The sequence below is a fragment of the Erinaceus europaeus genome, chromosome 14, assembly GCF_950295315.1.
Source record: "Erinaceus europaeus chromosome 14, mEriEur2.1, whole genome shotgun sequence".
Lineage (NCBI taxonomy): Eukaryota > Metazoa > Chordata > Mammalia > Eulipotyphla > Erinaceidae > Erinaceus > Erinaceus europaeus.
In genome coordinates this window covers 94069501-94094022 of record NC_080175.1, presented here as the reverse complement: position 1 = coordinate 94094022, position 24522 = coordinate 94069501, and the positions used below count along the sequence as shown (strand labels likewise).

Sequence of the window (24522 nt, the reverse complement as noted above, 5' to 3'; positions counted from 1 at the left end):
CTGATTCAATGGGATACTAACCAAAGCAGGTGTTTTATGGACCTTTTTGATGGCAACTGTCAATATGAGTTCACTCAACTAAATCTTAGACTGAAGATCGTTTCCTAGAAAGACCATGTGGAGACTGACTTTGTGGAAGAATTTAAAAGGAGAAAAAAGTCAGATGCAGATGCTAAAATTGGGTGAGACTACCTGGGAACCAATACAATCATGATCCCTAAACCTCCAAGGATTCTGGTTCAATCCCTGGAGCCACCCTACGTCAGAGCTGAATATTGCTCTGGTAAGAAGGAGAAGGAGAAAGAGGAGAAGGAGGAAACTGAGTAGGAGGAGGAGGGGAGGAGGGAGGGAAGGAGAAGGAAGAGATGGTAATAATAAATTACAGTGAAACTTTTTGACTAAGTAGGTATTTTCATTAGGAAAAAAAAGCACACAATTATTCAAAAGGACAAACATATGAAATAGTTACTAGTTGTAATATATATATATATATATTTTTTTTTTCTTTTTCTTCATTTTACTAGATCCGTGGTGGAAAGCTGATGATCTCCAACACCAGGAAAAGTGACGCTGGGATGTATACTTGTGTTGGTACCAATATGGTGGGAGAAAGAGACAGTGACCCAGCAGAGCTGACCGTCTTTGGTAAATTACAGCCCTTTAAAAAAAAATTTTTAAAGTTCTGTACACTGGAGCTTTCTTCTTTTTCCTTTCGTATTTCCGTTTTATGTTAAGTGCCTTGCCATCTAGGGGAAGCACATAGAAATTGTGGTAAATCATCATTACAGTTGTTGGTGTTTTCTGATATTATCTTTTAAATGACACAAAAAACATGATGTAAAGAAAGATGAAACTTTGAAACATTAATTCACCTACTTTACTCACATACTTGTAGGGTTTTTACTTTTCATCAGAATGTACAAATTTGTCAGTTTTCACAATCTGAGATGTTACCCACTTCAGTGTGATGTATTTATCCAGTAATTATGAGGTGCAACATAGAAAAGTTTATATATTTATATATTTATAAAGTTTGAATGCAGGACAAATTCATTCTATCCTTTTCTACTTTAACGCTTTTCAAATTGAGACATTTGGCAGTAGTTTCGGTTCATAGTAAAAAAAGGTTAGCTAGTCATATATATATATATATGGAAGAGATGGTAATAATAAATTACAGTGAAACTTTTTGACAAAGTAGGTTTTTTCATTAGGAAAATGTATATAATATATATATATATATGAAGGAAAAACATATATAAATGTTTGCTGACATGTTCATAATTGTTCATCTTTTAGAACTAAAGGAGTCTTTAGCCTGAAAAATTCATTTGTAGGCTAAATTCTGACTAGACCTATATCACAGAAACAGTAGAGAAAGCATTAAGAAAGTTAACTTGTGAAATAGTAAAGGTGTTGAGTGAACAGAAGCACAGAGCATAGTACCAGGCAGTGTGGAAACTGAAAGAAGAGTAGAATGACCAAAAGGAAGGGAATATTTGAAAAATGGTGGTCTTCAAGATATTGAGAAATGAAAATATTCCTTTAGAAAGCACTGAAGTCCCATTCATGTCTCTGTATACATACTCACTTAGTTTTATTTTATTTTTTAATTTTTTTATTGGGGAATTAATGTTTTACACTCAACAGTAAATACAATAGTTTGTACATGCATAACATTCCCCAGTTTCCCATATAACAATACAACCCCCACTAGGTCCTCTGAATCCTTCTTGGTCCTCACTTAGTTTTAAAAGCCTGGATGCAAATATTTTATCATTCAGGGCTTGTCTAAATTATAAAGTGCAAAAGTTTCTAATGATTTTAAAATTAATATTTCATGCTAGTGAATCCTATTTTGGTCACCACTCTTAGTATATTTCCCAGAAGAACATTGGTGTCCTGCATCTGTTTCTAAAGAAATCTCTTTCGTTGTTTACTCTTTATATTGTGATAAAAAGAGAGCCAAATTATAGTTTCCATTATGTTTAGAAAAAATAAGGTATATTTTTTGAGTATGTACCAGAGAGCAGGCCTTAGGCCTCTGTTTTCAATCACCCTGAGTACTGGGTAATCTGTGATAACAAATACTCCTCATGGATACTAAGCAGTTTGAAATCCCAAATGACAAAACCAGGAGAAATCCCATAATTCAGTGACAGAATTGAATAGTAAAAATAAGATTGCTCAAATATGCATGTCAATTTCTGTCCTGCAGAGACCAGATAAGTGTCAGTTTGCCTTTAAATTTCATTCAGTCATCTGTAACAGTTTCAAAACTTGCTTTTGTCTGTAATGACTAAAATATAGTTTTTCTGGGTAAAATATGAAATTAGTGGTCACTGAACACTAGCATTGAAAATCCACAAGTGTAGCTAGTCTATTTAAAGAAATACTCATTGCTATTTTTCTGTAACGACCACGTTTTTAGAATGGAAAAAATAAGTTGCATTACAGCAGTATATACAGCCTTTGGACAGAAATTGAAAGTGTTCAATTACCAAAGCAGTTAGACTTACCAATAAGGGGACTGTGTTTTGAAATATTTATCCTGCTTCCTCTAAAGACAGGATACAAGCTATAGATGATCCCTAAACATATCAGGAGTTCCAGTGTAACTACTAAATTATTTTGAAAATAGCTGTAAACCAAAAAGATTGAATTATTTTAGTAGCACTTCCTCTGAAAGAACTGATATAGGAAGCCAAGAAATATTTATCTGATCGTATCAACTACTCAGAATTGTCCTAAGGGGTTGGTTATAAGCACAGTGTAAAGTTGGGGGGGGGGTGAAAATCCCTTTACTGATAAGAAAACAACATCTAAGTCCAAGAAGTAAACCCCCCAAAAAAAAATGGTCCAAATAAAGGATGTGAGAGATACTACTTAGAACAGACTTCTCCTGTACCTTGACTGTATAGTTCTTAGTGAGCTTGAATAATTAGTATGCCATTTATTTTTATAATGAGGCCTTTATTTTATCTCAGTTCTCTTGAGTTCAGTACATGGTTTTCTTTCTTTAAAAATATTCTTATTTGGGAGTCGGGCTGTAGCACGGCGGATTAAGCGCAGGTGGCACAAAGCACAAGGACTGGCATAAGGATCCCGGTTCGAACCTCGGCTCCCCACCTGCAGGGGAGTCGCTTCACAGGCGGTGAAACAGGTCTGCAGGTGTCTATCTTTCTCTCCTCCTCTCTGTCTTCCCCTCCTCTCTCCATTTCTCTCTGTCCTATCCAACAATGACAACAACAATAATAACTACAAAAATAAAACAACAAGGGCAACAAAAGGGAATAAATAAATAAAATAAATATTTTAAAAAATATATTCTTATTTATTATAAGGAGAGGAGCAGAGAGAGAGAGAGAGAGGGAGAGGGAGAGAGAGAGAGAGACCACAGAACTGTTCATCTCTGGTTTATAGTGGTGCTGGAGATTGAAACTGAGCCGTCAGAGCCAGGCAGGAAAGTCTACTATAACTATTATGCTAACTCCAGGCCTCAGTATGTTTTCTTCTTTCTCACAAACTTTTTTTTAAATCATAGTTATTTCTGACCAAAATTTATAAGGATGACAAATGGTTGAATAAAATTAGGGGAAATTAGTACCTTGACTACTTCATCCCTTCACTGTGGTATGTAAATAAAAAAACATGTATATAAGAAAAATCTAGCATATTATGCAGCTGAGTTTCAAATTCATATTGTTGTATAAAAGTGAAGATTTTGATTTCTGAAAATATTTGATATAACTACAGTGAAGCTCAGCATTTGATTTCTATTACAACAGCATGTAAAGTTATATTTTCCTGAATGCCAACGTGGAATGAAATTGGTCATACTACTTGACATCTGTACTTAATACACCACCACAGTACCAGACAACACTGGTGTCTCAAGAGAGATTAATCTTGTAAGCAAGTTATGCAGGTGATTCCAATCCAGTTAATCTCACATTAAAAAAATGTTAATTGCTTTGGCAAGGATATTGCTTCTGATCTCTCCACGGCTATATAATTAGGGAACAGGCCATTCAGAAAGACTAATGTAACTGATAAACAATGAGCAAATAGCCCTGGAGATTCAACCTCTGTTTTTCAGTATGTGATCAGACACAATGTGATAACATGGAGAATTTTGTGACCTTCATTTTACATGCCTTAAAATCATTTTCTCATTATTCAGTAGTTCAATATTTTAAACTCTTCTCTGTTTCTCTCCCCCTCCTTTCCTTTATGACACTTCATTGAATATTAAATATGATCACATATTATCTTATTGGATGATTCTCTTATCAGTTTTCTTTCTAATCCTTCTAACTTTACACTTCTTTGCAAATGTCTTCCACATAAAACAGTAGACCTGCAGCCAGAGAGATGGTACAGTGTTGAAATTGCTGGGCTTTAAAAGCATGAGGTTCTGAGTTGATCCCCACAATCACGTGTGGTAGAGTGATATTTTGTCTCTCTCTCTCCTTTTGTTTCTGTCTCTATGTAAATAAATGAACAAACAAGAAAATATTATTCTTTTTCTTTTCTGCCTTTAGAACAGAGAGAAATCGAGAGAGAAGGGGAAGACAGAGAGTGAGAAAGATAGATACCTGTGGATTAGCTTCACCACTTGTGAAGCAATCCCTTTGCAGGTAGGGAGCCGGGGACTTGAACCCAGATCTTTCAGATCTTTACTTTGGTCCTTGAGCTTTGCACCATGCGTGCTTAACCTGATGCACTATCACCTAGACCCCGAAAATAGTCTTTTTGAAAAAAGTATCCTGGAGGCATTTTTCTTAGCGTTTTCATAATGTGTATCTAAAGGTTTCCTGCTTCCATATTTACCGTGTGATAATATTATTCACTACAAGGAAGACATCCAAAGTCACATAATCTGCATGCAATATTTTTGAAATTCCAAGGATGACAAAAGAGAGAGGGAGGGATGGTGGCAGGGAGATGGAGAGAGAGAGAGTGAGAGAGAGAGGGAGGGAGGGAGAGGGAGAGAGAGAGAGAGAGAAAGGAAGAGGTAGAGGTAGAAAATATCTGTGAGAACCAAAGTAACCTTTACTGTAGACACTGTAATGGAAATTATACAGAACAAAAATAATGATAACTTAAATCTGAAAAAAAAAAGTAGTTTCATGGTAACAATGGATGATATTAGAATAAATTATGGCAAAGGGTCTCTTACTGATCCATTATTCCTAGACCTCCAGTGGCATCAACAGTGGTTTGGCTGTTTGTAACAAATACTATTACTGAGTGCAGGGAGGCTCCTAGTAGGTAGAGCACAGGACTTGTGTGAGGTGGACTTTTCATTTTTGACACCATATAAGCTAGAGTGAGTTTCTGCTTTCTTACTCTCATAAATTAAACAACTACAGTCTTAAACATTTTAAAATGACAGTGTGTTTTACTTCCTTCAGGTGAACTGGGTGATAGCCATGAAAAAACTTACCTTTTTTTTTTCTACACTAATGATTGATTAACTTTTGGAACATCCATAAGGAAATGCTGATTTTATAACTATTGTCTAGTCACTGCCCAAAATAATACTTCCTTATTAACAAGAATAGTGCTAAAATAGTTATTTGGAGCACATACTGACCAGAGTCCAAAGAATTATGTTTTAAATAAAATATACCCTTACTGTTAATTTCAGTGAAGAGATGTTACCTTAAATTTATTTTCTTTAAAGGGTTTCTTGCAGATTGGATGTATGCTACCATATTCACATTTTTAAAACTGTTTGAAACTAAAAGTCCTTAGTGGCAAAGTGTGACCATATTGTCAGATAAATGACTTTGACTCCCTAAGGATTTCATCTTTCCCTTTCTTGATTTCTTTGTATTCTTCAGTAAGTAGCAATATTGAGCAAATATCTGATTTGAAGACACATTCAATAAAAGTTTAAGTGGTATTTCCTTTCTATCAGACCATAAACAAAAAAAGAGATAAAACTAGATACGAATTGAAATCATTAAAGATATATAAGATTTATTTTTTACATATTTCTCTGAAATGACATGATAATTCAGGCTTTATGTAAAAGCACTACAGTGCAGATAGAAAGTACTGAGAACACATTAATAGCAAATAAAAGCTGGAAATATTACAGGAGCATTTCAGAGAAAATGAACCATAAAACTTAGAGATACAATCGGTAACTATCTGGGATTCTTAGAAGAATATTATGGCTGAAAACAAATAGTTACAATGGTAATAATGGCTGGGTTTTTTTTTTTCTATTTTTTTAAATATTGGATTGTTTACCTTGATTTTTAAAAAATCATCATATAAATAGTTGTTCGTTTTGAAGGGAATTCCTGAAGGTACTAGTTCTTTTCCAAATATCATTCTAGTGGAAAAAACTTAGTTTATACTTACATATAAGAATGTGACTTTTGTGGTCCCGGAGGTGGTGCAGCAAATAAAGCATTAGATTCTCAAGCACAAGGTCCTGAGTTCAATCCCTGGAAGCACAAGTGTCAGAGAGATATTTGGTTCTTTGTTTTCCTCCTCCCTTTCTAGTTAAGAAATAAATAAAATATTTTGTATAAAAATAAACATGAATTTTTAACATTTCTCTAGCATTCTCGTGGAATACTAATGTTTGTTTATTTCTCTAGCATTCTCGTTGAATATTGTTTGTTTCCTCTCAATATTTACTATCAATTTCAGCTTTAGCTCTCTCATTTTAGCTCAATATAGCAATTTTGATCTGCCTTTGCTTATAGATTCCAACATTCAGATTTTTTAATGATAGGGTCCATATGACTTAGCTCAGGAATTCACTGAAGAATCAATTTAATTTTGTTTTATTTCCAAAAGGTTGTTTGAACTTACCTACTAACTACAGCTATTGATGGCTTCTATAATGTTTTGCTTTACACGATCATGTTGAATGCCTAAGACCTTAGTAAGGCACATGTGAGTTGTAGAATTAGGTGCCTATATATAAAAATAAACCATATTTGCTTTGTTTTACTTTTTTTTTTAATTTGGTGATTGAAAAAGTTCCAATACTGATTTCATTTTACTTCTTCTTCTTCTTTTTCTTCTTCCAAAGAACGGCCCACATTCCTCAGACGGCCAATTAACCAGGTTGTGCTAGAAGAAGAAACTGTAGAATTTCGTTGTCAGGTCCAGGGAGATCCTCAGCCAACTGTGCGGTGGAAAAAGGATGATGCAGACTTGCCAAGAGGAAGGTAAAACTGTCTTATCCATAGGGATTATGATAGAACCTTTAAATGACGAGAAGGAAGAGCGCCTCTCCATGGGTGCCACTAAACACACTTCTATCACGGCATCTTACTGCGTCTCCACTGAACACTTTTCTGTCTCAGCATCGGATTTCACAGATGGAATGTTTACATATGAAAGTCACACAGATGATTTTTATAAGGAAGTCACACAGACATTTTGTGCAGTCTTTCCCTGCATTAAGAAAAATGCGGAAGTCAGGTGGTAGTACAGCAGTTTAAGCGCAAGTGTCGCAAAGCACAAGGACTGGCACGTGTATCCCGGTTCGAGCCCCCGGCTCCCCACCTGCAGGGGAGTCGCTCCACAGGTGGTGAAGCAGGTCTGCAGGTGTCTGTCTTTCTATCCCCCTCCTCTCTCCATTTCTCTCTGTCCTATCTAACAACGACAACAACAATGAAAAAACAACAAGGGCAACAAAAGGGAAAATAAATAAATATATATAGAGAAAAAAATAGCCTGGTTCAAGCCAGCAAAATAGTTCAAATGGGAAGACACCTGGTCTGTGCAGGGCCGAGGTTTGATTCCAGCCTTCACCCACACAGTTCTATGCTATCTTTTACTTTCTCTCTATATATCTGAAAAAAGGCAATCTAGAGCAATGAGACATATATATATATATGTATCCAATATTCCATTTAATTTATTCTCTCCAAATACCAAGGGTTAAGAAACCCTAGCTCCTGATAGACCTTTCATTCAAGTCCTACTGAATAATTCTGGACACTCACCACTCTCATCTGCTTCATTGACGACTGTATTTATGACAACGTGTGGGGTGGAGTACACTGGGTAGTAGTTCTTCAGTCTAAGGAAAAGGGAAAAGTGTCTTTATATTTATCTTGTCATTTTGTTATTTGCATTTGGCTTTTGTAGAAATGCTTTTACTGCTTCACCACTCCGGAAGCTTTCCCCCCTACAGGTGGGGACCAGGGTCACGAACTGGGTCTTTGAGCACTGTAATGTGTGTGCTTAGCCAGGAGAGCCACTGCCTGGCAGGGATAATTCTCACCTGTCTGATTCCCAGTTTATGCAGTTCATCTTTTGTATTGTTATGAAATATTTATCAGGCCTAATGAACAAATATTGACATGTAATCATTAAAATAAAGATGATACATTTGGATTTCCTACTAATAGCCTCTTTAGGATTCAGTGTCTAATCCAGGCTACTTATTTAGTGTAATTGAATAAAGTATTTAATTTAATTTAATTGTAATGTTCCCTGGCCTCCTCTGGTCTTTGATAGATGATCAGTCTTTCCTTGTTGTTATGGTGTTGAGAATCTAGCACTATACTCATCAAGTATATATAATGGTATATATAATCAACCATATATAATGGTTCTAAATTTAATGTGTTTAGTATTTCTTCATGATTGGATTGAACTCATGGTATTCTAGAAATAAAGTCAGGGAGATTGTCAGAGATGACATTCTATCCAAATGCTATCCTTCTTGATCCTTCTATATTTACTTATTAAACAAGATTCAGGTAAGAATTTCAAAAATAGAGGGGAGGATGTACTCTGAGAATGTACTGTGTTTTTACAATTCTACATCTTTATGTAAGAAAATCAATCTATGGTCTCTTCTGGATGATTTGTTTGTTTGTTCATAAGCCTGGCAACTTTATATGCAATAATATTCTCTAAATCCATTTTTCAAAGTTCAAGTAATACATACAAATCAAACTATCACATTAAAACTATATTCTGAGAGAACATATTGGGGTTTATAAAGATGAGACTCAGATTTTGAGAATTATTACCTCTACTTACTTCCCTTAAAACATTTATAGCTTCAACTTCTATTACTGACATGGTACTACAGAGCTTTGTATAACCAGAAAAATATTTCTTAAAATATTAGTCAAGTGGGAATGCTGTATAGCTTCAAATTGTATTTGAGTGAGATTTAACACAAGGATCAGTAAAATACAGAATTTGAGGTCAGCCTTTGTGTCATGTTGGGAGCCATGTACTTTTCCTTGGATTTTCAAATCTTTAAATGGTTTGTCCAAGTAGCTAATTCAGCTTTAGAGGGGTATGCATGAGCATAAGCTTCCTTTAGGCATAATGAAGGGAAAGAGAGCTTTTTTTTTTTACTGAGGAATAACAGTAATGACTTTTAGCCAACCATAGCTTAAGTCAACAACATTGATTCTATTACATTATTTACATCTCAGACTCAGGAGATGGCCATTGTTCTTGCTTAAGCAATTGTCTGGGGTGGTGTGGAGTATGACATTTCTTTGGCTTAACATTTACTGAAATTTGAATAAGGTTTGTGTAGTGGTTCATGCTTAACACATTTATAGGGAAGCTTTGTAGGGCAGCTGCATAGCCTGTAATTACTATGTAAGTAATATGTGACTATTTTTCTTTTGGAGACAAGAAAAGCTTTTCAATTGAAGTTTAAATTTATGAAATGCTGTGATAGCTATTTAAACCTTCAACACAGAAGAAGATATCTGTGCCAACCTTTCAGTAACCAGAGATGTATTAAGAGAGCATTTTCCCACTGCCATGGAATGTATTATTAAGTAGGACCCAGATCCCTCTTTCTTTGACTTAGCCTTAAACTTCTAACTTTTTCTCAGTAATTATCTTTAATGAAATTGCAAGATACCCTTGTTTGGTTATAATAAAGCTTTTCCTTTCTTTATTTCTGTTTTTTTTAATAGAGAAATGCTTCAGTGAGATAGAAAAAGTTGTAATTCCCCAGTCTACAATAATCCTGAAGCTTGATGGGGTAATCTGTGTAGTTACATAATCCCCTGTATAATGAAAGGACAACATAAAAAAAGTGTTCACTTCACACATGCTCCTATCAAATGGAAATTGCTTGTAGTGATTTCTGAAAAATCCCACTATTTCACAATTGATGGTTTTCAGAAAACAAAGTCACTGCCTTTTTGCCGAAAGTACCAAATTACCATCACCCCAGCATGATAATGCTAAAAGTAATCAATATTGATTTATCTATTAGAGAAGGAAATTTCACACAATCTTAAAATAATATATATTAGGAGAACATAAGACGAAAACAAGAGAAAAACATTTTCTAGTTCATAGTGATTATTATACATACAGATATTGAAACATACTTTATTTTTTATAAGTTATTTAGTAATGATCAAGAATATTGTCGGATAAGAGGGGTACAATGGCATACAATTCCCACCACCAGAGTCCCATATCCCATCCCATTCCTATTCTTTATCCCTTTGGGAGTAAGGACCAAAGATCTTTATGGGTTGCAGAAGATGGAGGGGTCTGACTTCTGTAATTGCTTCTCCACTGGACATGGGCATTGGCAGGTGGATCCACACTCCCAGGGTATTTCTGTCTTTCCCTAGTTTGGCAGGACTCTGGCAAGGTGGGGTCCAGGACACACTGGTGTGGTCATCTGCCCAGGGAAGTCAGGTTGGTGTCATAGTAGCATCTGCAACTTGGTAGCTGGTAAAGCATTAAGATATAAAGCAGAACAAATTGTTTGATCATCAGGAACCTAAATGTAAGAATAAAGCAGGTGAGATTTGGGGCTTTCATGTTGGAAGATGCTAGGAAGTCTATTTTAGCTATATCCTAGGGGGCCCATGACTTCACTAATTTTTTCCTGAACCTGACAGCTAACAGGTTGGTGAGCTGAAAGTATTCTCTGGGAAGATGGTGTCAGAGTTGAGAATAGGAGTAGAAAGCTGGATCAAGGCAGAGAGTAGCTCACAAATATGGGGAAAGTATATAAACGCCGTCAGCTGTAAACCCCACTCTTCTGCCCATGTCTGTTCATATTTGTGAGGCATAATTTAAATTGCCAAAGATTCACTTAGTCTTCCCTGCATTTATTAAGTACCTATTATATTTATAATGCTAGCTGCTAGCTTGTAAAAAAAGTCATTTTAAGCAAGGTAATCATACTACTATTAATTCTTTATTTTTTATGCTACTTTTATTGGATGACCTATGAAAGTCTTAACATCTAAATTCATTTTAAAAATTAAGTAGCTTTACTTTCTTCCAAGGACAGTACAGTTTTCTTTCTCGGTGCGTACTAATGGTGAAGTTTCTTCAGCTCATCTTTTCACTAGGTTTTATATGTTCTAGAAGTTGGCAGTTTTTATACTAGATGGAACAATGTGCCTTCGTAAGCCACGTTTCATTATAGAGATTATATATATTCTTGTTATATGAAACAACCATATGTCTAAACATATTAAAACCTTTTGTGTTCACACAAAGGACATGGAGTATAAACTTTCACAGATAAATATAAACACTGAAATGCGTTAATACTACAACATTCTGTCTAACCTAATATTAATGAAAATAATAGCAAAATATCCCTTCTTAAAACTAATAATTAGAGTGTTTTATCTAATTGTGAGTTCCTATTTGGGCTTATCAAACCAGTTTGTATTTTAGTTAATTATCAAAAGTGTTTTAGAGGACTATAAACAGGAAATTTAACATCTGTCACCAATCACAAAATTTTTAGTATATTGCATTAGTTAGCTCAGTGTTTTTTTATTTCTCTTTTATTTATTTTTACACTTTAAAGTGACACTAACTTTCTCTATCCAGACTATAGAAGAGAATGTTCATAATAGCATGTCAGAGGAATAAGGAAATAAACTGTGCCATTTATATCCTTATGTATGCCTGTGAACTCTAAATGTAGTTGATGGCTTGCACATTATGGATATAATTCATGAATATTTCATCAAAAAGAAAACAGACTAGAGACTGAGAGTTTCACAATATATGGTATACAATTCTATCCATTTCCCTGAACTAACTGACAAATTCCTCTTTTTAAAGTGCAAGTGTATTATAAGAGAGACTTTTTATGATTCTTAGTTCTATGAAATATGAACTTCACATAAATATATAATTCTTTAAGAAAAGGAGCTGAATAGAGTCACTATAATTCCTTTTGTGCGTGTGTGTGTCTGGCAATTTTTACACTAAGTGGCTTTTTCCACTTAGCCCAGAAAAATGTTCTTATCTTAATTGTTTGGAAGCTCTATTGTTTAAAGCTTCTGGGATGCAGAGATGCTGAACAGGTGCTCGGCTACCCTGCTGAGAACTGGCCTTCTCCACACACAGTGTATGCTCAAGGACATGTGGTAATTTGGGCTCCTGATAAATAACCACACTGATTAAGTCCCTGGTCAAGATTGTTCAATTAAAATAATTCTAGTATAGAAAAGGGGGAAATAAGGGCTAGAGAACAGCAACATATGCAATGTATGTGACATCTGGGAAATAGATTGGTTTTGCAGATTCAAAATATAAAGCAAGTGTAGAAGAGCTTGTTTTCTTTTTCAGCTATGCAGATGTCTTAACTGTTTCTGTCTGATTAAAAAACAAACAGATGCTGAGCTTTGTGAGACGCTACTGTCGCACCATTTAATACAGCCACCAATGTCATAAATAAATCCTAAGCCACTGCCAGGGATGCTAGACTTAAGGTTAGGTTTGTTCTGACAGTGATAATGTTGTTTTTTTTTTCCATTTATATCCAAATATTATGAAAATGATGCTTTCCAGATTTGTCTACCACTAAGTAGGTATATCACCTTGAAGACACTATTGAACTCTTTGCACTTCACACTCTGAAGATAGAGACGGATGAGGTGGGGCAACTCATGTTTAACTTACATTTTGACCCGTTTATACACAGTAAATAGTTATGCCATCTAATAGCACACATAGAGTTGTTAAAACTAATTCAAAGCACTGTAATATTACATAAGAAATGCACATAACAGGTGCCTCATTGTTTTATAAGCTCAAATGATTGGTGACATGTAGTAGTAAGACAGGTAACTATAAGAATGCATACTGTTATAGTTTAGATTATTTGATTTTTATGCAATAGTACCTTCTCTGGAAAATACATTTCTATAGAAGTGCAAGCATTATTGATCATATAATAGACGTCTCTTTTGCTTTTAAGTGATATTTTACTTTCCAGCTGTCCAAGACTATAAAACAATGATTGTATTTTTCTTCTGGGAGATTATTCATGAGCCAGACATTTTATCTTAGCCTAACTGCAACGAAATACCTGGGTTAAGTCTACAGATTTTACATAATATGCAGTCCCTGTTGACTGCTAACAGTCAGGGCACCCATTATATAAGAAGAATATGTAGAGATCAAATGAAGGGTACTTGGAGGATATACCAATTTTCATATGCTTTTTTTTTTTTGCCTATGTTCATTCTATGATTTAAAAAAAATAGATACACAAGATAGTGTTATTCCCATTGGAGGAATATGGAAGCAAAATGTACTTTTCAAAGTTGCACATTAAGATATGTTGTCCTCATGACTTGATCTAGAGCTTGTCCAACATATAAGATATATTAAGAGTGTTTCTAATGATGTTACTTTTTTTTGTGTTCTCGTGTTCCATACAACTTTTGTATTATATAAACTTTTAGGGACCAGGTCAGAAACCATATTATGAGCAACTCATGATTTTACTCTTAAAGATGACGTTTACACCAATTTCATAATCTATCCCCACAGTGCTTTTATTATCTTAACATCTAAGATAATAAAATGACCAAGTCATGACTACTTTCTTACAATCTAAAGAGAGAGATTTAAAAAAATTTTTTACAACCAATATTAATTAGAAACTTTCAGAGAGATGTCAGGATGCCCCTCTTTTTTTTTCTTTCTGTTTGCATCAAATAGGTGCTAATAGTTGCTGTTAACACAAAGCTAATTGCCACCTAGGTTGGAGACTCCAATTTGCCTTGTACTGTGACCATATTGCCCCATCTGTTGAGGATATCAGCTTAGGAACAATGTAGAAATTGGCATCCAATTTGGGTACCAGCCAGTGGTCAGCTAACAAGCTGGGACCTACTTCAGTATGAAAAGTCTTGAAGTCAGAGATGCTCTGCTCTCCATTCACTGGCTGCCCCTGTATTGTGTGTGGGTTGAGCCAATGCCAGGTGCCTGGTTCTGGAGCAAAAGATCTTTTTGAGTGCCACCTGTCGTTGGCATATGGGAATTTCTGATATAGGAGCCACAGAAAGGGTGGTGGTGGTTCCATTAGAGTGTGACATGCTAGAACATTCAGCTAGACTGAGATTGACAACTTGAGCAGACACATACTTGAAGTGACTATGCGAGAATGATAGGCAGTCCTGGGAGTCACCATATCACATATCTCACAAGGAACTCTACTGATTGCCAGGTGAGATGCCCCCTTTTACTTAGTTTCTTATATTTACTAAAAAAAAAAAAAAGTATTTCACTAAACTAATACAAATCCCTGACTACAAAATGATTTTTAGTTAGAATCACATGGATAATTTTGATTCACGCCAAGAGTTTTCCTTAAGATCTGTTACGGATCTGTTAACGTTATTGTCAGTTCAGTTGTGATGTGAGGCTGTTAGGCTGAAGATAACTTGCATGATCAACATCATCCCAGATATACATCTTTCATAATGATATTTGGAATGTTTGATGCAAAACTTCCCAGTGCAGGTGTCCATTGTGTCAAATAAGTCAGTTGAATTCTGTGTCTTTGGCCACAGTTTATACTTCTGAAATGATCGAGTTCTGTGTCAAAAATTCGAAGTAATTGTAAAATCCTGTGGCCATATTAAAAAAATAATAATAACCCAGAAGCTGGACATGTGTAGGTCTAAAAAGGAAAAAGAGAAAATTATCCCAGAATACATTAAAAGCCTTTTTGTAATTCTCATATAGCTTCTCAAATTTCCCATGTAGGGACTTTTAGTGTTGCTCAACATTTGTTTTGTTCTCGAATGAATGTTTATCAAGGATTATGTAGGAAAAGAGTCTAATGTTTATTCAAAAGAGATTATATTGCTTTTCCTTTCCCACATGTACAATATTAATAAAGTGTGTTTGCATAGTACTTATTCCCAAACACATCTAAACCAAGAATTTTACAGAAATACTTTATCTTGTAGACATCCCATGATATGTGTGTGTATATATATATTATTCATGTTTCAAATGAGAAAAATAAGTCATGTAGATAAGTATGATATGGTCACTCTATGCTAGAAAGTTATCTAAGATACCTAACTTTAGAGTCCACACTATTCCTTCCCCTCAACTTCCTCCCCTCCCCTCTCTCTCCTTCCTCTCCCCCTTCTCTTCTCCCCTCCTTTCCTCTCCCCTCCCATCTCCTTCCCTTTTCCCTTTTCCCCTTCCTCCCTCCCTCCCTCCCTCCCTTCCTTCCTTCCTTCCTTCCTTCCTTCCTTCCTTCCTTCCTTCCTTCCATTTCTTCTTTCTATTTTCTAACAGGGTCCTTGTGCCTGGTAATGTGTGTGTTCTAATAAGAGAGCCACTTCCCAGCCTCCCAGGGTTCACACTCTTAACCTAGAGTGCTATGTGGGAACAACTTCCTTCCATTTTCTGTTTTGAGTTGAAGATTAGGAAAAGATGAATTGGTAAATGCTTGTCTGGAACATTATTTTAATCATAAAGTAATAAAATACATATTAAAGATTTTATCTTTTTTATTATAGAGTGTTTATTAGAAATTGAATATATCATATCATACAAAAACTTTTATCTTAAAAATTACTTTCCAGTAGTAAGTACAACAAAATTTAAAATAATTCTTTATTGGTTCTCACATTATGTTCTAGATTAATGTATTATTCTGTTCTCTTTAGTGCAAAAAAATAAAGCCACACAAAATATCAGAAACTAAATAAATGGTTGCCAAGAGATTTAAATAGTATGAGTAGAAGGCCTAAGTCTATAGTTGTGAACTATTTCTATAAATCATCTTCTGTCTTTGTCTAACAGGTACCAGACCACATTTGAATTTACTAAGAGTGTCCTTGCTTGTTCTTTTTCTATCCTTTTTGGGACTTTACTACTCAGGAGCCAATTTTTTCAGCTAGAGAGACAGATGATCAACATTACTGAAGAAGGAGAGGCCATATCACTGAAGTTTCCTTCATGCCATAATGATTGACACAGGTCAATGGTATTCTCCTTTTTTTTTTTTTAATTATCTTTATTTGTTGCCAGGCTAGCACCGCCAGAGAGAGAGACTCTGAAACACGTGGCTGAGCGGGAACGCAATGCAATGTTTTGTTGATCAGACAAAAATGCCTTTATACCTTCTGAAGCGGAAGTGGCAGGTCGGGATAGGAAATGGGTAGGTGGGTGGGTGGAGAGAAGAAAAAGAGCGGGAAGGTAGCAAGCTTCCATCTAACCAGTGGGGATTAAACCAATGCCCTGCAGGCAGGGCGGGTCTCAGGCAAAACAATGATTATGTAAATAGACCACAGCATCAAGCAATGCAAAGGAACCTGACATGATGACCAACACGGATAGAAACAGCAGGGGTCTTTAGAAGCAGAATTAGCCAAAGGAGAAATGATGACCAACAATTTGTTGGATAGAGACTGCCAGAAATCCAAAGAGAAGTAGGTGATAGGGAGAGAGACAGAGAAACAACTATAGCACTACTTTACCATTCGCAAAGCTTTCCCTCTGAAGCTGGGGACCAGGGAATTTTTTCTTTTTTTAAATATTTATTTATTTATTCCCCTTTTTGTTGTCCTTGTTGTTTTTATTATTGTAGTTATTATTGTTGTTGTTATTTGATGTCATTGTTGTTGGATAGGACAGAGAGAAATGGAGAGAGGAGGGGAAGACAGAGTGGAGGACAGAAAGATAAGACACCTGCAGACCTGCTTCACCACCTGAGAAGCGACTCCCCTTCAGTTGGGGAGCCAGGGGCTCGAACCAGGATCCTTATGTCAGTCCTTGTGCTTTGTGCCATGTGCACTTAACCTGCTGTGCTACTGCCCAACTCCCGGAACCAGGGATTTGAACCTGGGTCCTTGCACATTGTATGATGTGCGCTCAACCAGGTGTTCCATCACCCAGCCCCTGTGATATATTCTTAAGGGTATACAGTTATCAACAATTCCATGCACAGCTAGGAGATAGCTGCTAGAACTGAGTTCCATATTTCCTACAAATGTATGATTATTTATTGCTTTTAAGATTACTCTTTTTTTTTTTACCTCTCTAGGTTTATCACTGGAGCTTGGTTCCTGCACTGTTACGGCAACCTTTTTTTTTTTTCTTTCAGTTTTTTGGATAGGACAGAGAGAAATTGAGAGGAGAGCGAGAAATAGGGAGGGAGAGAGAAAGATAGACAGCTTCAGATCTGCTGTGGTGACTTGTGAAGTGACTCCCCTGCAAGTGGGGAGCCAGGGGCTCAAACTGGAATCCTTGAGTGGGTCCTTGTGCTTTGTACTGTGTGCCCTTAGCCTGGTGCGCCACCACCCACCCTTTTAATATTATTCTTTTTCCCCCTTTTTGTTGCACTTATTATAAATATATATATATATATATCTTTGTCGTGTTATTATTGTTGTTGTTACTGATGTCATTACTGTTGGATAGGACAGAGAGAAATGGAGAAAGGGGTAGACAGAGAGGAGAGAAAGACAGCTGCAGCCCTATTTCACTGCTTGTGAAGCGACCTCCCCCTGCAGGTGGGGAGCTCGAACTGGGATCCTTGAGCCAGTCCTTGCACTTTGCACCATGTGCCTTTAACCTGCTGCGCTACCGCCCAACCCCTTGATATTATACTTTACAGTGGCTTTGCAAGAGCAGTTGATGTTCAGCCTAATCATTCAAATCACCTGTTATGAATGGAAAGAGAACGATAGAAATTACGAAGAATAGAGACTCGGTATTTGAATGACATGATAAACTGGGTATATATCTTTATTAATTTATGAAGGAATTATAATTGTCAAAGAGACCAGGGAACATGTGTTTTTAAAATATTTTAAGAGCATATCTAGTTCTATTTCCTTAGACTAAATTACTGTTGAAATCAGTTTCATTAGTTACATAATGACAACTCACTGGAATTTCCTTCTAAGAGGACATAGCAGTTGGGACACTGTGAATACTTGTCAAGAAACTACAGTATTAGAAATGCTTTCTGATAAAGTAATTCATTAAGTAGATCAATGGAATGTATGTGTGTGTGTGTGTGTATCTGTGTAAAATTTTACTAAACTTAAGACTTTTACTGTCACGATTACAAAAAAATATTACAGTACCTTTTTACTCATTTCGTCAAATGTATAGACATTTGGAGTCTCTGTAAAGAATGTTTTCATGTTCTGTTACAGAAATTCATACAACAAATGGCACTTGTCAGAAAAATATATTTGGAAAGAACTATAAATACCCCATCCATTAACTTACATCTTCTAATAACTTTGTCCAAATATTTACTTCACCAAAAACAAAAAGAAGTAAATTGAGTCTTTTACCTTTACTTGAGACACTGTGTTATGAGAGAAAAGAAAGTATTGTGAACACGATTTCTAGTATGATACCAATACAGTTCCGACTATCAATACAATAATGTAATGCAAATTAATCAAATGTTCTATTTCAAGAAACATTTCACCTAGGCCAAGACATAGCTCTCCTAGGAGACTGTGTATTTCTGCCCCCCTGAGGAGCCTCATAAAAGCCCCTGACACCACAGAGCAGCACCCTACAGGGTACCAGGGGCCATTTGATAGTGTAGGTATCTCTCTTCTTCATCTCTATATGAAATTAAAATTGAAACAAAGAAAAAAAAAACATAAGTGATTAAACAAATTCCTGAAAATTTTACATGTGCTGATGTTACAACAGATTAAAAAGGTGAGCTTTTTTTTTTTAAGAATTTAAGTTAGGATATGAGGTATGAATAACATTACTTAATAAATAAGGCAAACTATAAGGAAAGTAGGCTCTACCTGATATATTTTATTTCAGTAGATACAGAAGTGGATATGATTCCCTGGCACCATATAGAAGCACCATAAATGCTACACCAGTGTCATCTTCATAAGAAATGATAAAACAGTTCAACCTGTATGTGTATCTATGGACTCGAACCTCATTTTTAAGTTTATTTTAGTTTAACCAATTTTTATTAGTCTTTACATCATTTTGGAAATATGAATTAAGTTTTTCAACAAGAGGTGCTCATGGCACTTAGAGATAGGGAGCAATGTGCTAGAGAGGTCATGGACCCATGAGGAAAAAATCAGACTCAAATCTAAGGTATCTGACACAACACGCTTGTGATCCCTTCCCATTTTGGCCCTGGAACACCCTTCATTCCACCCTTCACTCAACAGTAGTTGGCTACTTTATTTTTTATATCCCCTGATAATTTTATAAGGAAACAGATAGACCCAGGTTTGTCATTCATGTAATTGTTTGTTTTACTACATTTCTAACTACTTTTAATGTTTCGTTCTTCTATATCACATTCATACCTCTGACTCTGACCTTTGATACCCAGGGAAGACACCTTAAGCTATGAGCTGAAGAACTATAAATGCTCCATCCATTAACTAACATCCATTAACTAACATCTTCTAATAACTTTGTCCAAATATTTACATCACCAAAACCAGAAAGAAGTAAATTGAGTCTTTTACCTTTATTTGAGATACTGTGTAATGAGAGAAAAAGAAAGAATTTTGAACACGATTTCTGGTATGATACCAATACAAGTTAGGCTTCACCCATCCACAGGGGAATATTTGACAGGAGTGTGGAGACATATTTGATTACTATATCCAAGGAATTAGGTACTTTTAAAAAAGTTACCTAAAATGTTGGTTAAATATCCTGCTATGTCAAAGAAGATTCCCATAGCCAAGACTAACCTGGTCCCAAATATCAATGTCGCTACAGTTGAGAAAATTTGATCTAGTGCCAAAAATAAATCCTGGCGTTACTCATATGTTACCTTATGTGATTTTTGCTTTTAATTTTAGGGCAAAAATACTAGAATATAAATCAAAGAAGTAAATTTCAAAGACTTTTTTTTTATTGTTTGAACTGTGACGGTCATATCAAGTGGACAGATAACATTGTGATTGGAGTTAACATCACGATGTGATGAACAATACAAGAAGACAATCCTTTGGTTCACTAATGACCTCCAATGAACCTACATCTTTTTGCATATTTTCTAGAACACATGAGGCAGAAAATTTATCTTGATATTCCTTGCTCATTAAATAGTTGCTGAGGTGATAAAAACCAGTTAAGGGTAGCTTAATTAGAGAGGAATCTGAACTTTCATTTTCAAATAGACCTGTGTTCCCACATGTAATATGACACGTTTAATGACACATGTCCCTCTATAGTGAATATCTAAATTATTTCATAAATACGTCTCATGAGGTAGTTTCCTTCCTTCCTTCCTTCCTTCCTTTCTTCCCTTCTTTCTTTCTTTTTTTAAATCACCACCAGGACTATCACTGGGGCTCAGTGCCAGCACTACAGTTTGCCACTTCCAGCAGCCAGTTTGTCCTTTTTTATTTTTTCCTAATTTGCATTAGATAGGACAGTGAGAAATTGGGAGAGGGTGGGGAAATGGAGAGGGAGTGGCCGGGTGGTGGCACACCTGGTTGAGTGCACACACTGCAGTGCACAAGAACCCAGGTTCAAGCTCCCAGTTCACACCTGCAGGAGGAAAACTTCACAAGTGGTGGAGCTGAGTTGCTGGTGTCACTCTGTCTCTTTCCCTCTCTATCACCCTATTCCCTCTCAATTTCTCGCTATCTCTATCTGATAAATAAATAAAAGTAATTTTAAAAACTTAAAAAATATATAGCTTTGAAAAAATAGAGAGGGAGAGAAATACAGACAGCTGGCAGACCTACTTTACTGTTTCTGCAGCAGAACTCTGCAGGTGGGAAGCAGAGGCTTGAACACTGGTCCTTGCACTTGGTAGCATGTGTATCTAACTCAGTGCACCACCGCCTAGCCCCTATCTCATGAAGCAGTTACATGGGCAGAAGGAAAGAGTTCTTCCCTAACATAATCCAGACTAAACTACCCTCTGAAAAATTCAGAAGCCTCCTCATAATGCAGTCGTGCCATTAAACACAGAAGAGACTTCTTGGATTTTATAAAGCAAAGACTATAAGGCCATTATGTAAAAACCCATGGAGCCCTGCACTTGCAGTTACTTTTTGCATATAAGTTATTCCCAGTACAGAAGAGAGCACAAAAGAATGGGAACCATCTATTAAAAATGTCTCCCAGGGCTGGGCAGTGGTGCACCAGGTTCAGTGCAAAAGGCCCTAGGTTCAAGCTTCTAGTCCCAGCCAGTAGGGAGGAAGTTTTGCAAGTGGTAAATCAGCTTTGCAGGTGTCTCTCTTTCTCCCTCTCTCAGCTCCTCCTTCCCTCTCACTTTCTCTCTGTCCTATCAAATGACAGAAAAACAAACAAAAAGGAGAAATTTGGCTGCCAGGAGTACTGGATTTGTCCTGCAGGCACCCTGTCCCAGTGATTATCCTAGTGGCAATAGTAACAACAACAATAATAATGTATATGTTTTTTTTATTTTAAAATGTCTTATAACCTAAATTTGGTGGATTACTGTTCATCTTAATTTCTAAAGTCTTTTATAAGATAATTTAAAGTTGAGATAACTTTTTCACCGAACATACAAGTGTGCTATCATCTGCAACTAGTGAAGGCTTCACTTCTTCTCTTTCAATTTGTATCACTTTATTCCCCTTTCTTGCCCAATTACTGTGATGTCAAGGTATCAAACACGGGCTGCTTGCATGGGAATGCAGACATCCTACCCAGTGGACTGTTTTTCTGCCCCATTAATTAAATGTTTCTTCCAGATGTTATAAATTATGAGAAAAAATGTTTGTCTGTAAAATGACTTAAGTTTGATATTCTGTAAGTGTGCAAGAAATAATAGTAGATTATATAAAATAGTAATTCTGTAGACCTTTAAGAGCTTCAAAGTAAAGTAAAGCTTAGAGTGATATTATATGTCCTTTGTAATTTTTAAAATGAAAATGTATTTATCTGTGATGTATCAGTGTACTTCCTGCAGATAATACTCCAAAAAAGATATTCTATTTCTCAGGCAAGTCATATTATGTCAATGATGATATTATTATTCAAATTATAAATTTATGGTGTTACACTCTTTGTGGCTAGTGTTTGATATTAATGAAAGGCTATCAATAATAAAATATACAGATATCATCATATACTTTTTAATATTTATGCATTTATTTATTTATCCTCTTTGTTGCCCTTGTTGTTTTTTATTGTTGTTGTTATTGTTGTCATCATTGTTGGACAGGACAGAAGGACATGGAGAGAGGAGGGGAAGACAGAGAGGAGGAAAGACAGACACCTGCAGACCTGCTTCACCACTTGTGAAGTGACTCCCCTGCAGGTGGGGATCCGGGGCCTCGAACTGGGATCCTTATGCAGGTCCTTGTGATTTGCACCACCTGCGCTTGACCCACTTCTCTACCGCCTGACCCCTCATATACATTTTTTTTTTTTTTGCTACCAGGGTTATCACTAGTGCTAGGTACTGGTACTACATGAACCATCACCCTTTGCAGCCATTTGCATTTTCTTTTATTTGATAGGTCAGAGAAAATTTGAGAAGGAAAAGGGAGTCAGGGATGAAGACACCTGCAGACATCCCCCCTTCAGGTAGGGAGCCAGGTGCTTGAGCCCAGATCCTTGTTCATGGACATGTCTGCTTTCAAGGGGATGTGTGCCACCACCTAGCCCCTTGTCATGTACATTTTATCATACTTTTAAAAATTACTGATTTATTTATTCATTAGATATAGACTGATTTATATGATTCATTAGATATTAGAAGTTGAGATGGAAGAGGAAGACCGAGTGGGAAAGAGACTAAGAAACAATTTCAGTCCTGCTTCACCTCTTGCAGTGATTCCCCCCGTGCAGCTGGGAACCAGAAGTTTGAAGCCAGGGCACAGTAATGTGTGCACTCTCCCGCTGCCTGGCCTCCATATATTTTTATCTTAAAATTCTCTAGGTCGCCTTTTACTGCTTGCGCAAGGTGTGCATGTGACTTCCAGGCTAAACCTTAGAGCAAGGATTCCCGTTAGCTTAGCATCTCCTTTGAAGTATTGCTTAGGTAGTGGTGGTGGTGGCGGGCAACAGATTATGTAACAGATAATGACTGGAAGAAACCGAACATGGGGGAAAATTCTTTGAAGTGAAATGGACAATTTGAGTAAACAGGGTTAAAGTTCAGGAAACTGAAAATGAAGTGATTCTTAGCACTTGTGTCCTGTGCTGTCATTTCCAACGTGCAGAACTGCCACTTTGATGGTGACTGGAGTACAGAACCTTCCTGTTCATATATGAATATAGCTTCTAATGTGTGCCTTAATGATCAGATTTGTCTTGGTTGTCTACTAATTACAACTCATATCTGTGAACAAATGAGACATGGACATGCTTTTATGGGACTTATTTCAGAATGTGTATAGACAGTAAGCAGTTCACCGTGTGTTATGTTGAGTTGAAGGAGTCAGGCTAAGGAAAGAGAGTAGGAGAGTTGTGAAGAATGATCGGGCGTGAAGACGTAACATATACAGAAATATGGTGGTCAACGAGTACCTGAGAATTATGGACTATAGTTGAATTATGGAAGATAGCAATCAGGGCATCATGTAGATGTTAGGTAGACAGTGGGATAAGGTGAAATGTAAAGGTGAGTAGAAACCAGCCAATGAATAATTATTATTTATTTATTTACTTATTTAGTATAAAAGGAAGGTAGTACACTATTGTGCTAATCCATAATTAGGAATGCTTCCAGGCAAAATGCAGAGGCTGTGAACTTTACAATTGCCCAGGAATTTACCAAGAAAATTAATACCTAAATCCCCCCCAGTGTCTATCTTAGGGTAGAAGGCGGGAAAGAATAGAGACACTCAGAAGTCAGCTATGTCCTCCTGTGACTAAACTTTGAATGCACTTTTTTAAGGTTTTTATATATATATTTATTTTATTTATTTTCTTTTTTGTTGCCCTTGTTGTTTTTATCATTGTTGTGGTTATTATTATTATTGTTATTGCTATTGATGTCTGTTGTCAGACAGGACAGAAAGAAATGGAGAAAGGAGGGGAAGACAGAGAAGGGGGAGAGAAAGATAGACACCTGCAGACCTGCTTCACTGCTTGTGAAGCGACCTCCCTGCAGGTGGGGAGCCGGGGAGCTCGGACTGGGATCTTCAAGCCAGTCCTCCAGTTTCAGGCCATGTGCGCTTAACCCGCTGCGCTGCAGTCCAAACCCCCTGGATGCACTTTTAAAGTCGGTGAACAGGGTTCTTTGGCTTTTCTGGAACAACTAAACTTCAGTTTGGTTTAATTTCTTAAGCTTATAGAGTGAAACCC

General features: G+C 36.3%; 1 protein-coding gene across 16 annotated transcripts in view; it reads left to right on the top strand.

Moving 5' to 3' along the window:
• The window catches only part of ROBO2 (roundabout guidance receptor 2), a 1295155-nt gene that overhangs the window by 1114218 nt on the left and 156415 nt on the right, over positions 1-24522 (top strand). For all 16 annotated transcript variants that reach the window (XM_060172139.1, XM_060172137.1, XM_060172131.1 and 13 more), the window contains exons 4-5: positions 525-645; positions 7061-7199. In XM_060172139.1, the coding sequence (XP_060028122.1) occupies positions 525-645; positions 7061-7199 (260 nt within the window). The remainder of the gene's footprint in view (positions 1-524; positions 646-7060; positions 7200-24522) is intronic.